The sequence below is a fragment of the Cetorhinus maximus genome, chromosome 18 (genome assembly GCF_964194155.1).
Source record: "Cetorhinus maximus chromosome 18, sCetMax3.hap1.1, whole genome shotgun sequence".
Classification (NCBI taxonomy): Eukaryota; Metazoa; Chordata; class Chondrichthyes; order Lamniformes; family Cetorhinidae; genus Cetorhinus; species Cetorhinus maximus.
In genome coordinates this window covers 68,868,919-68,881,412 of record NC_135896.1, presented here as the reverse complement: position 1 = coordinate 68,881,412, position 12,494 = coordinate 68,868,919, and the positions used below count along the sequence as shown (strand labels likewise).

General features: G+C 41.3%; 1 protein-coding gene across 6 annotated transcripts in view; it reads right to left on the bottom strand.

Moving 5' to 3' along the window:
• The window catches only part of strn3 (striatin, calmodulin binding protein 3), a 259,300-nt gene that overhangs the window by 202,082 nt on the left and 44,724 nt on the right, over positions 1-12,494 (bottom strand). For 5 of the 6 annotated variants that reach the window (XM_078562851.1, XM_078562853.1, XM_078562852.1 and 2 more), the window contains exon 2: positions 4,056-4,159. In XM_078562851.1, coding sequence (XP_078418977.1) covers positions 4,056-4,159 — 104 coding nt within the window. Of the gene's footprint in view, positions 1-4,055; positions 4,160-5,398; positions 5,559-12,494 lie in introns of those variants that run through there. The other variant, XM_078562855.1, reaches the window with a different exon arrangement.

The following is a 12,494-nucleotide window of genomic DNA, read 5'->3' as shown; positions in this document are numbered from 1 at the left end:
GTTTAACTTAAAATCACTGGACAGATCTTTAATAAATGCAATTATATATAAGGGCTTAAAATTAAGTATGCATAATGTCCTTAAAACTGGGAAATAGGAAAAGGGGTAAGGGAGTCAAATTTCCTAATTGCTGACTCAGTTTTGCAGCACAGTTCCACAGCTGGCAATTGCTCACTGGTCCAAGCAGCTAGTTATCATACGCAAATCCACATAGAGAGTTGTCACCAGGCTATTGAGCAACTGGGATACTCAGAAGCCACCATTAACCAGATCCCAACCCTCCCACTTCTCAAACTGGCAGCCACCAAATACGTTCCCTGGGGTTTCAGAAAAACATTCATCCCCTGTTGGACCCCAGAAAACGAATGCCTCCTGGAAGAATACAGGGAAAATGAAGGTTCCCAATAATGCAGTAGCACTCATGAGATGTCCTTCAGCAAGGAACCTAAGATGGCAGGGAACAGCAGAGAAAATTGAATTATACACTCAAGCCGAAGGAATGCAAACTCCTACGCTGCCTGGGAACAGCTGAGCACCAGCCAAACCAACAGCCCAGAATCAATGCTGATGCCTTCACTTCACAACTAATCAACTCAAAGATAGCAGCCAGCAACGAAGATAAGTAGATGATTAAAAAAATAGCCCTGATGAAGTCTCCCAAGGCTGTCCCAGAGCAGATGGACTTCTCAAACCCTTACATGCAAGAGGAAGTGGACAGCATCCTGGCGGAAACCAAGTCAAACGAAGCAGGAGTCAATGGGATTTAGCCAGAATTTCTGAAGCACATCAGGTCACAGGGAAGGAAGTGGCTAGCAAAGCTGTTCACTGATATCCACAGTGCAGGGACCATTCCAAACATCTAGCGCTAATCCATGGTAGTGGTCATTACCAAGCCAAGGTAGGCACTCTATGATCCACGCAGCTACTGCCCCATCGCCCTGCTTTCAATAACATAAGGTCCTGGAGCATCTCCTGCTAAATTGACTTAGTCCCACCTGGAAACAGCAATGCCCCTCCAACAGCAGGTTTTCGCACAGGTCGCAACTACACTGAAGAGGTCCTGACACCAACCTTACATATTGAGGCCGGTTTCCAGAAAAGCCCAAAGACAGGAACTGCCTTTGCTGACTTATCTTGTGTCTGTGACACACTGGTACACAGGCATGCTGCTGAAACTTTCCAAAACCATCTCCCACGTGAAACCTTACAACTTATCAAATCCATGAACAGCAACCGACAGTTCCATGTGAACCTTGGGGATCAGATTTTTATTACACAAGAGCCAAACAAAACAAACACTTCATGGAGGAAGACTGAGTTCTGAAAGGCTATGTAACTGATGACAAATGTGCTGGATGGACTGCCAAGCCAATTGTGAGATCTGCCCTAGTTATATCTGACATTTAATATACAATTTATACTTTATAATCAACCACAATTTGCCTGTTAATTCATGTTTAACATACGTTGATTTTGGGTTTTAGATTATATGGGGTTAGCTAAGCTAGTATTAGCCGCCCACACATAACCAACGACAGGCTCTGACAGGGATCAGTCCTCGCACCGTCCCTCTTCAACATATATACCAGTGACCTTCCTCTTACAATCACTGCTCTTTGCATATGCTGACAACGTGGCCATGGCTTTCCAAGTTAAAAAAAACTTCAGGATGTAGAATATACCATGTTCTCTGGAAGCCTATTTCAGAAAATAGAGACTTTCAACCAAACTCTGCCAAGATTGTCATTTCAGACTTCCACTTGAACAACTCAAAGGCAAGGGAAAATCTCTGTCTAGTTCTGTGGCTGACCATTCATCCACAACCCATACCAAAATATCTTGGCATCACTCTTGATGGTACACTGACCTACTGCGATAACTTTTGACCCCAAAGGAGCAAAGTAAGGAAAATTTTAATTTCTTTAAAATGTCTGTAATTGTTTGTAAGAATGCTTGAAAAGGACTTAAGAATTTGCATCAATTGCTTAGGGATCAATTGCAATTTTTTTTTTTGGATAGTAAGAAATACTGGTCCATGTGGCCTGGCAGCCCTTGTCCTGGAAGCAGTACGATAGGTAGGAAGTTAAGGCCAAAAGCCATGCGACCAGTCAAAAGGGAGAGCTGCAGACACAAAGGAGAGCTACAAGCAGAGGAGCTAGCGGATGAAGGCAATTAGCACACAAATGCTGACACATAAGATAAGATAAAGCAGACATGGACAGAAAGAGGAACATGCTGAATTCTTGAGGAGGAGAAAATCTCTCTTGGGAAGAGGTCCGTTTTTCTATTTGGCAGAAAAGTTGCCAGGAGCTCTTTGAGGCACTGTGCAAGCTAACTAAAAAAAAGTCTAAAACTTGGAAGGCTGTGTGAATAGGTTGGAGAATGTAAAGAGCTGGGTGTTATTCCAGGAGTGACTAAACCATGAACTGGAGTGTTGTTGGTTGAGAAGGTACTCTGGAAAGCTACACCATTAGGATCGAGGGAGAGTTTGCGCCTTTGCGCATGATAATTGTACCCATGAAACTCGGAAGTGAAAGCTATTGTCAGGTAAGACATCTGACTTACCCTGTGTGAATAAAGAACAGCACATGGTGGAATTGTGTAGCTATGTAATGCCATACATGCTGAAGGGGAACACTTATGGCTGTATAAAATGTATCTTTGTTGTATGACTACTTAAAGTAAACTTACCTTTTTATTTGAAGTGTCATTTGCCAGTTAATTCATGTTTAATTTGCGTTGGTTCTGATTAGTGTTAAAATAGAAGTTACAAAAAGTGAAGTCTTGTTGTCGATTTCATCATTTGGAGATCGTTTGATAAGTGTGACTGATGGTTTCCCTACAGGAATCGTAACACTACCAGCTTGAATGACTTCCTGCACTAGCACACACTGAACCTCCTGATGCTCAAAGGGAAAACATCCTCAAAGTACACCACCTGCTGACAGGTAATGAAGCTCTCCCACTGACATAGGACCACAAACCCCATGCACTCATGTGAAATCCCCTTGCCCCAACTGGAACACACTCCACATCCTACAGACTGATGACAGCCCCACCTCTAGATGGCTCTCCTCCTGGTTGACTGCAAACATCACTAACTACAACATGGTAACTGATCAGAGTGATGTCCCAGATTTCAACCTTCCACGAAAAATTTGCATAATCCTCAACTGTCTGGGGAAAGGCCAGGGAAGCACTTGCTCCACAAGAAAAACATGAGGAACAGCTCATTGTGACTGCAGCCATCAAATCAAACCACATTCTGAACTTCTGCCGTGAGTGGCCCATTCCTGATGGCATTACACTGCGCCAGCTGAAGCCGTTGAATTGTTAACCTCAACATCAAACTATAACTACTTCCCAACCATACGAATAAAAATAAAATAGGTTTCTCCATAAACCCAATCATGTCCTTGCTCAACTTATGGAAACATACACACTCCAGCAAAGGGTCAATGGATAGCTATAAGGAATACAAACTCTTATTAATCTTTCTCTTCCCTTGCCGAGAGGTGCAGAGGCCAAATTTAGAAACCCAACGGCCATCCCTGCTGAGGCAATGTAATGTAGTCTAGATCACAGGTTAAATGAGAACTGTCTGATCGGTGCAATTCAATGCCATGCCAAGCAATGCATCACATTTTCACTGATCTATTTGTTACAGGGAATCGGTTAAGGCACCAATTATACCAAATTTGCATTTCAATACATACTTATTTCATGCCAATTCTCCATGCCTTTCCTGAATAAAATGGACAAAATTAACTGATAACAATATAGGATAATAGTATAAAATAATCACTAACCAACTCAATAAATGAAAAGACATATTCACACTAAAGAAACTTAGGTTAGCAAGTGAACAATGATGCAGAGACGAGCATTCAAATGAGGGCAAATTTTAATCCCACTTTGCTGAAAATTAATAGTTACCAATTAATGTTGGAAAGTAATAAATTGCTGATTTGATATTTAAATCCGATTTTTAAAAAAAATAGGATTCTAGTCACTAGTTGAAAAGCTTCAATACAAACTGTACACCAAACACTCACCTTTCTTGTTTTAAAGCATATTCTAACATTTTTATTCTTCTTACTAGGTCCTTCTTTAAATTTTCCTGACCTTTCCTTTCTCCTTGTAAAAATGCTATCCGAGCCTGTAAAAAAAAAGTTAAATAGCTAAATCAATACCTCAATGTTTTTGCTACATAAAGGTTTTTTCAAATCTCAAAAATAAGTATATGGTTAAACAATGCTGGCACTCTTTAAATATCACCTGGGCTTGGGGAGGGAAAAAAGAGCTCTTTTCCCTCAGGTGAGAAAATACAAATCACATTTAAATCATCGTATAGAAAGTGAAATAAAAATTGAACCAAACACACGAGCATAGGGGAGAAACATAAATATAGCTAACAGAAACTTCCAAAAAAGTTATTAAAAATCCACAACTTTAAATTTTCTTCTGAGAGAATGATAGTCCACACTTGTAAAATTAATTTGTCATGGTCAGATAAGTTGTTTGGCTGTTTAAGACTTAGTACTCCATTAAAAACTCAGTAACTCTTGAATGAACCAGACTTAACATTTTCACTACAGCTGGAATACAGTGCAAATAATTGAAGCTGACAACAAATCAGTGGTTTCCAATGATTTCATCTGCAAAGGATACAACTACCGACCCAATGGAGGAGCAAAGTATCACTCTCAGCAGATTGCAGATTTGTTTATTACTGTTTGCAGATAAGAGGTTTCTGTCAGTTTTACATGATAATAACGGAAAGCAATGATAGCCTTACTAATATTACCACCACAAATTTAATGTGAGATGTGACCATGCTTCTCTCAGAATTAAACAATTGATAATTAGTTACATCTGGTGATTCAGAAGAGTCCTCCTCACTTTGGTGTTAGAAACCTTTTTTTTATTGATATCTATAGTGGCTGAGGTACAGGTTATATAAAATACAACACACGTATCATAAGATTATTGAGCATCAGATGGATGCAAACTCTGGTCCAGAGCAGTAGCACTGAGTGCAGAAAGATTGTTGATGACCCAATCCAAGTTAACCACTGTTCTCCTTTTAAAGCTTTTGTTCAACAATTTTACATCAAGTACACATGGCTTATTTGGTATTTCAAAGAATTTGATCAGAAATCATCTGCTAAGATAGCGAATAGGTAATTTTAATTGTAATGCATAATTAAATACATGAGCATAACTTGTAAACCACTAGGAAAATAGTTTTATATGCCAAACAATAACAGAAATAATTCTCTCTCCAACTTCTGACCCAAGTAACAGTAAATCCTCTATTGACTATAGATTCATTTAGAGGGATTCTGGGGGAAAACGTGTTCATGTAGCACCGCTACCTGTGCGGTCCACATTTTACCTTTGAAAAATTCCATGCGAGCGGTGCGGGTGATAACATCACGAACAGATTTTTCCTCAATGGGTCCTTGGGGATCAAAGTGATCTCCAACATTTCCTTTCAAAGAATCTTACCCCAAATTAGGGGTACTCAAAATACAAGGCTCTAGGAACAGAAAGATCCCATCAATCCATGTCTTAATTTCTTTCCTGAGATGAAAGAAAACAAACTGGACACATCTTTGGGGCTTCATAACTGGCAAACCTGCCTACTACAGCCAGAGCTTCACTAGTCACATCAGTGGTCCTTGATCCTCCATAGGTCATGGCCATTTGGACACAGTGAACCAAAATGAATCACACAATTCGCAATTCTTGTTTATATTTTTAAAAAGAAGACCATGAAGGTGCAAGATTTCTTCTCTCCCTGATGTTACTTGATCATCGTCCATCAGTATCCTGAACTGAGAGTGCCACTTGTGGAGAGGCCATCAATACAAGTCACCAAAAACTCCAATGGGGAACTCAGGGCAACTCCTTTATCCAAAGAGTGGTGAGAATGCAGTATTCACTACCATGGAGTGACTGAAGCACATAGTAGATTTACATTTAAGGATAAAATAGACAAGCATTTGAGCATGAAGGGAATTAAGGGTTACATTGATAGACTTTGATGAGAAAAGATAGAAGGCTCAAATGGAGGAGAAAACACAGGCATGGACTGGTTGGGTCAAATGGCCTGCTTCTATGTAATCCTATGAATGTACTCTGTGCCAAGTGTTGGGCAGTAAAAAAGGATTTTGATGCTGACAAGATGATTCTAAACAAAAAAAAGCATCAGAAGCAACAATGATGTTAAGAGAACCCAAAAATTGTGGTCAAAGACATGGATTTTATGGAAGCTCTTAAAGGGAGACAGGAGAAGCGGGAGAGTTTAAGGTTGGATTCTAGAGAGTGAAGGCTAGGTTTTGTTAAGGGGAGATCATGTCTAACGTTCATGCAGCTGCTAATGGTGAGGTGAAAGGGAAGGAGGGAGCAGCACAAGAGTTACGGATGGGGGTGGCAGATCATGAGGGGGTTACAAATCAAGGGTGAGGCCAGAGGGTGATTTTAAACACAAGGGTAAGGAGCTTAAATTTGAGGTGTAAAGGGACCAAGAGCCAATGTAGGTAAGCAAGAGCCTTGGAGGGTCAGCAGGCAGGAGTGAACATAAGCAGCAACATTTTGGATGAGCTAACATATACAGAAAACAGAACAGGAAAGGAAATTGGTGTCAATAAACTAGAACGACATGCAACCTTGATACCCCAAACAATGAACTGCACGTTAGTATATTAGGAAAGGATGTTCCAGTGGTCGATTCCTAAGCACAGAAAACATTATAAATGTCCAATGGACAGCAGTTTTGCAAAGCAGGCAGGTGACACAGAACCTTAGATATGCAAACGCAAAATGCTGCAGATGCTGAAAATCTGAAATAAAAACAGAAGATTGTTGGAAACACTTAGCAGATCGGACAGCATCTGTAGAGAGAGAAACTGTTATTATCCCAGCTGAGGTTACCCCTGGACAAGCCTCATTTACACACCTGGTCACCTCTTCGAAAAATTCAATCAAATTGGTCAGACATGATCTCCCCTTAACAAAACCATGCTGACTGTACTTGATTAATCCCTGCCTCTCCAAGTGTAGATTAATTCTGTCCCTCAGAATTGCTTCCAATAGTTTCCCCACCACTGAAGTTAGAGTGACTGGCCAGTGGTTCCCTGGTTTATCCCTTCCTCGTTTCTTGAATAACGGTACCACATTGGCTGTCCTCCAGTCCTCTGGCACCTCTCCTGTGGCCAGAGGTATTGAAAATTATTGCCAGCGCCCCTGCTATCTCCTCCCTTGCCTCACTCAACAGCTAGAGATACATTTCATCCGGGCCTAAAGATTTATCTACTTGTAAGCCTGCCAGACCACTTAGAACTTCCTCCCTTTCTATGCTAATTTCTTTAATTATATCACGGTCCTTCTGCCTGATTTCCATACCCACGTCGTCCCTCTCCCTTGTGAACACCGACACAAAGTATTCATTTAGAACCCTACCTACGTCTTCCGGCTCCACACACAAATTACCACTATGGTACTTAATGGGCCCTACTCTTTCCCTAGTTATGCTCTTACTCTTAATGTACTTGTAAAATAACTTTGGATTTTCCTTTATTTTATATATTCTAAAATCCAAGTAGACAAAAACCACTCCACTACCCTCATCAATCCTCCTTGCTACTTCCTCAAAAAATTTGATTAGATTAATAAGACATGGCCTTCCCCCAACAAGACCATGCTGACTATCCCTGATTAATCCGCTCCTTTCTAAGTGACAGTTTATCCTGTCTTTCAGAATTGATTCTAATAATTTGCCCACCACCGAAGTCAGACGGATCGGCCTATAATTATTTGGCCTATCCTTCGCACCCTTTTCAAATAATGATACGATGTTCGCCGACCTCCAATCCTTTGGTACCTCGCACATATCTAGTGAGGATTAGAAAACAATCCTCAGAGCACCCACTATTTCTTCCTTGGTTTCCTTCAACAGCCTGGGATACAATCCATCCAGCCCTAGTGATCCACCTTCAAGGAAGACAATCCCTCACTTACCGTATCTTAATATTTCACAATCCTCCTCTTTAACTAGAATGTCTGCATATCCCTCTCCTTTGTGAAGGCAAAAACAAAGTACTCATTAAGAAACCTGTCCACATCGTCTGCGTCCATGCATAAATTACTTGTACATCCCTGATAGGTCCTATCCTTTCCCCTGATTATCCTCTTGCTCTTAACGTACCGATAAAACATCTTTGGGTTTTCCTTGATTTTACCCGCCAACATTTTTCCATATCTTCTCTTTGCTTTCCTAATTTCCTTTTTTACTCCACCCCTGTAATTTCAATACTCTTCTAGGTTTTCTACAGTATTAAGTCTTTCGTGACTGTCACAAGCTCTTTTTCTGCTTTATCCTACCCTGTATGCTTCTGGGTGAGCAGGAGACTCTAGATTCAGCAGTACTGCACTTCTTCTTTGTGGGGACATGTCTACACTGTGCCCATAGAATCTCACTTTTGAATGCCTCCCACTGATTGGTCACTGATTTTCCTTTAAGTAGCTGTATCCAGTCCACCCTCACCAGATCACTTCTCAGCTTCGCAAAATTTGTCTTCCCCCAATTTAGAACTTTTACTCCTGTTCTATATTTGTCCTTTTCCATAATGATCCCAAATCTAACTGCATTATGGTCACTATCTCTAAAATAGTCACCCAGTGCTACTTCATCCACTTGCCCTGCTTCATTTCCTAAGGCTAAATCTAGAATTGCATTACCCTTTTGTTGGGCTTATTACGTGCTAGCTAAAAAAGTTCTCTCGAATGCAGTTCAAGAATTTTGTGCTCTCTGTGCCTTTGACACTGCTTGTATCCCAGTTGATATTAGGGTAAGTCCTTAACTATTATTGCCCTATTGCTTTTGCACTTAGAAACTGGCCTATATATTTGCTCTTCCACCGCTCTTCCACTATTTGGGGGTCTATAGTACACTCCTAGCAGTGTGGCTGCCCCTTTTTTTATTTCTGAACTCAATCCAAAAAGTCTCATTTGATGCCTCATTTAGTATATCATCCCTCCTCACAGCTGTAGTTCATTCCTTAATTAATAATGCTACAACCTCACCTTCTTGATCCCCTCTATCCTGCCTGGATAAAGGGGATCAAGAAGGTGAGGTTGTAGCATTATTGATGCTATAATAATGATGCTACACCCAGGGATGTTGAGATGCCATTTTTGCCCCTTTTTAAGCCAGGTTTCTGTTATAGGAATAATATGATGTTGCCAATCTGTGCCCTCAACTCATTGGCTTTATCTGTTATACTCCTTGCATTCTATATATATATACACACACACACCTTTAACACTGCCAAATTCCTGTGCTGTACACTTATTAACCTTGGCTTCTTTTATCTTCCAGAATCACGAGCTAATTTTCTGTCTCCCGTTCCCTGCTCTGAATTTGACCCATCTGAAACAGCCCTCAGGTTCCCATCGTCCTGCCAATCTAGTTTAAACCCTCCCCAACAGCACTAGCAAACCTCCCCACGAGGATATTAGTCTCGGTCCTGTTTAGGTGTAGACCGTCCGGCTTGTACAGATCCCACATTCCCCAGAACCAGTCCCAATGCCTCAGAAATCTAATGTCCTCCTTCCTATTCCAGCCTTCCAGTCACGTGTTCAAACGTTCAATTCTCCTATTTCTATGTTCACTAGCACATGGGACTGAGATTAATCCCGAGATTAGTGCTTTAGAGGTCCTGCTTTTCAATTTCCTTCCTAGCTCTCCAAAATCTGTTTTCAGGGCCTCATCCCTTTCCCTACCCAAGTCATTGGTAGGAATGTGGACCACAACCTCTGGCTGTTCACCCTCCCCAAGAAGAATGTCCTGCAGCCGCTCAGTGACTTCCTTGATCCTGACACCAGGGCGACAACATACCACCCTGGGGTCAAGTCTACGGCCACAGAAGTACCTGTCTATTCCCCTAACTAACGAATCCTTTATCACTACTGCTCTTCCTTTCTTCTTGCTCCCCTCTTGTCAGCTGAGCTACCCGTGGTGCCACAAACTTAGCTCCGACTACACTCCTCTGAGAATGAGAATCATCAGTATCCAAAATGGAAAACCGATTAGTGAGCAGGACCCAGGAGACTCCTACACCACCTGCCTTGATCTTTTGGACTGCCTGGCGGTCACCTATTCCCTTTCTGCCTCCAAGCTCCTAAGCTGCAGGTGTGACCACCTCTCCAAACTTGCTACTCACGTAGCTCTCAGCCTCGTGGACGCGCCACAGTGACTCCAGCCACCGCTCGAGCTCCGCAACCTGCAGCTCAAGTTTCTGCAGCTAATGACACTTCCTATGCATGTAGAAACATAGAAAATAGGAGTAAGTCATTCAGGCCTTCGAGTTTGCTCCGCCATTCAATATAATCATGGCTGATCCTCTATCTCAATGCCATACTCTTACTCTCTCCTCATACCCCTTGATGCCTTAAGAGTCTAGAAATCCATTTCCTTCTTAAATATATTCAGTAACTTGGCTTCCAGAGTCTTCTGTGGTACAGAATTCCACAGATTCACCACCCTCTGAGCGAAGAAGTTTCTCCTCATCTCAATGCTAAATGGCCTACCCTGTATCCTGAGATTGTCACCCCTTGTTCTAGACCCCAAAGCCAGAGGAAATATCATCCCTGCAGCCAGTCTGTCCAGCCCTGTCAGAATTTTGTGTGTTTCAATGAGGTCTCCTCTCATTCTTCTAAACTCCAGTGAATACACGCCTAATCTGCCCAATTTCTCCTCATACTACAATCCTGCCATCCCAGGAACCAGTCGTCTAGGTCACTGGTAACGTCCACGACTTCCACATATTACAGGATGTGCATTCCAGATGACCGAGCTGCCCTGCCAAGCCTAAACTTTACTTCACTTACGTTAAATATAAGTAAACCAAAGTAAAATAAGGTTATTTTATTTTACTTGGCTTTGACTTAACTTTACTTCCCTCTTGTTTGTGTTTCTTACTTAAATAAAGGTTAACTACTTTATAAATAATACAATTTTCAGCTATTTAAAGACACTCCCTAACAGCAGTTTCTCACCGATAAATGAATTTATGATTTTCCAGTGATGTCACTGATTTTTTTTTGAAACTCGGCCAGGTCCCAAGTAGATCAGATACGGTTCTCTCTGCTCCCTGAAAGTAAGCAAAGGCCCCGAGCCTCACCCTCTTCTTTATCTGCTCCTGGATAAAGGTGTCTCCCGAAGGTCTGGTTCTCTCTGCTCCCCAAAGGATGTGTTTTAAAGATAAACGAGCAAAATATCCACGAACCAACCACTAATCTGCTTTCCTGTGATGTCACATTGCTTTCTGTCAGATGCTGGCTGATCTGGACAGCTCTTCTAAATGATACTGATTTAGAATGATACTGTCTGCCTTTGGGTCTTCCTTTCTGCCACTCTTCCAGCTGATGCTGACTGCCTCTGGATCTTCCTTTCTGCCACTCTTCCAGCTGATGCTGACTGCCTCTGGATCTCCCTTTCTACTGCCAATAGTATACCAAGTATACTATTTTTTGATTCATCCAATACAAGATATCCGGAATTAAGAGAGAGTTCCCCTTTTATGGTCAGGCTGTCTCTCTTCCCATCTGCAACATGCAAATTATTGTTGGTTGAAATGTGCCATATTATGCAATCTTTGTCAGAAACTCAAATCTGCATTACATTTAACAAATTCTACCATTAAGAAAACTTAATTCTGTACAAATATTCCACGCATATTAGGGTCAGGCGCTAGTCCAACATTATGTGGATTGAACAGTAGGCAACTTCACATTATGCAAGCTCAACTTTTCACTTAAGTAGCTTTAAACCATTTATTGGAGCTATTATTTGAAATGCATCATTGTCCTCAGCCAGGCAGGCTGAAATATATATTAAGCACACAAGTTGGGCTCATTTTCTGTACAACTCGTACAAACTAAAATACATTAGCTCTTTGATGAAAAGTATCAATAGTTAATAAGTATCCAATAGTTAAGTAGAACTGTTCATTATAAACACAAATTGAAACAGTCCATTTATATAACAGTTTCTCAAACTCAGGTATAACTCTAGTTTGAACACATTGATCTGGGAGCAAAATATTTTCTGGCAGTAAGCATTAAAATCACCACAAGGCGGCAGTCCCTCACACCATTTGGTCTTCACACCAGAGTATATCTGCAAATACTGCAAAACCATCTATCAAACTTTAAAAATAAAAAGTTTAGAGTCAAGATGGTTTGTTGTAATGTTAATGTTAGTAAAGAACTTTGCCAACATTAAAATTGCAACACTTCTTTAAAAAATTCATTCTGGGGCGAAAGACCTTGTGAGGAATATTTCCTATCCATGGCTGGTGGAGCTCCATGCAGTTGTGTTTTTTTATTTGTTCATGGGATGTGAGCGTCGCTGGCTAGGCCAGCATTTGTTGCCCATCTTTAATTGCCCTAGAGAAGGTGGTGGTGAGCTGCCTCCACTCACAGCA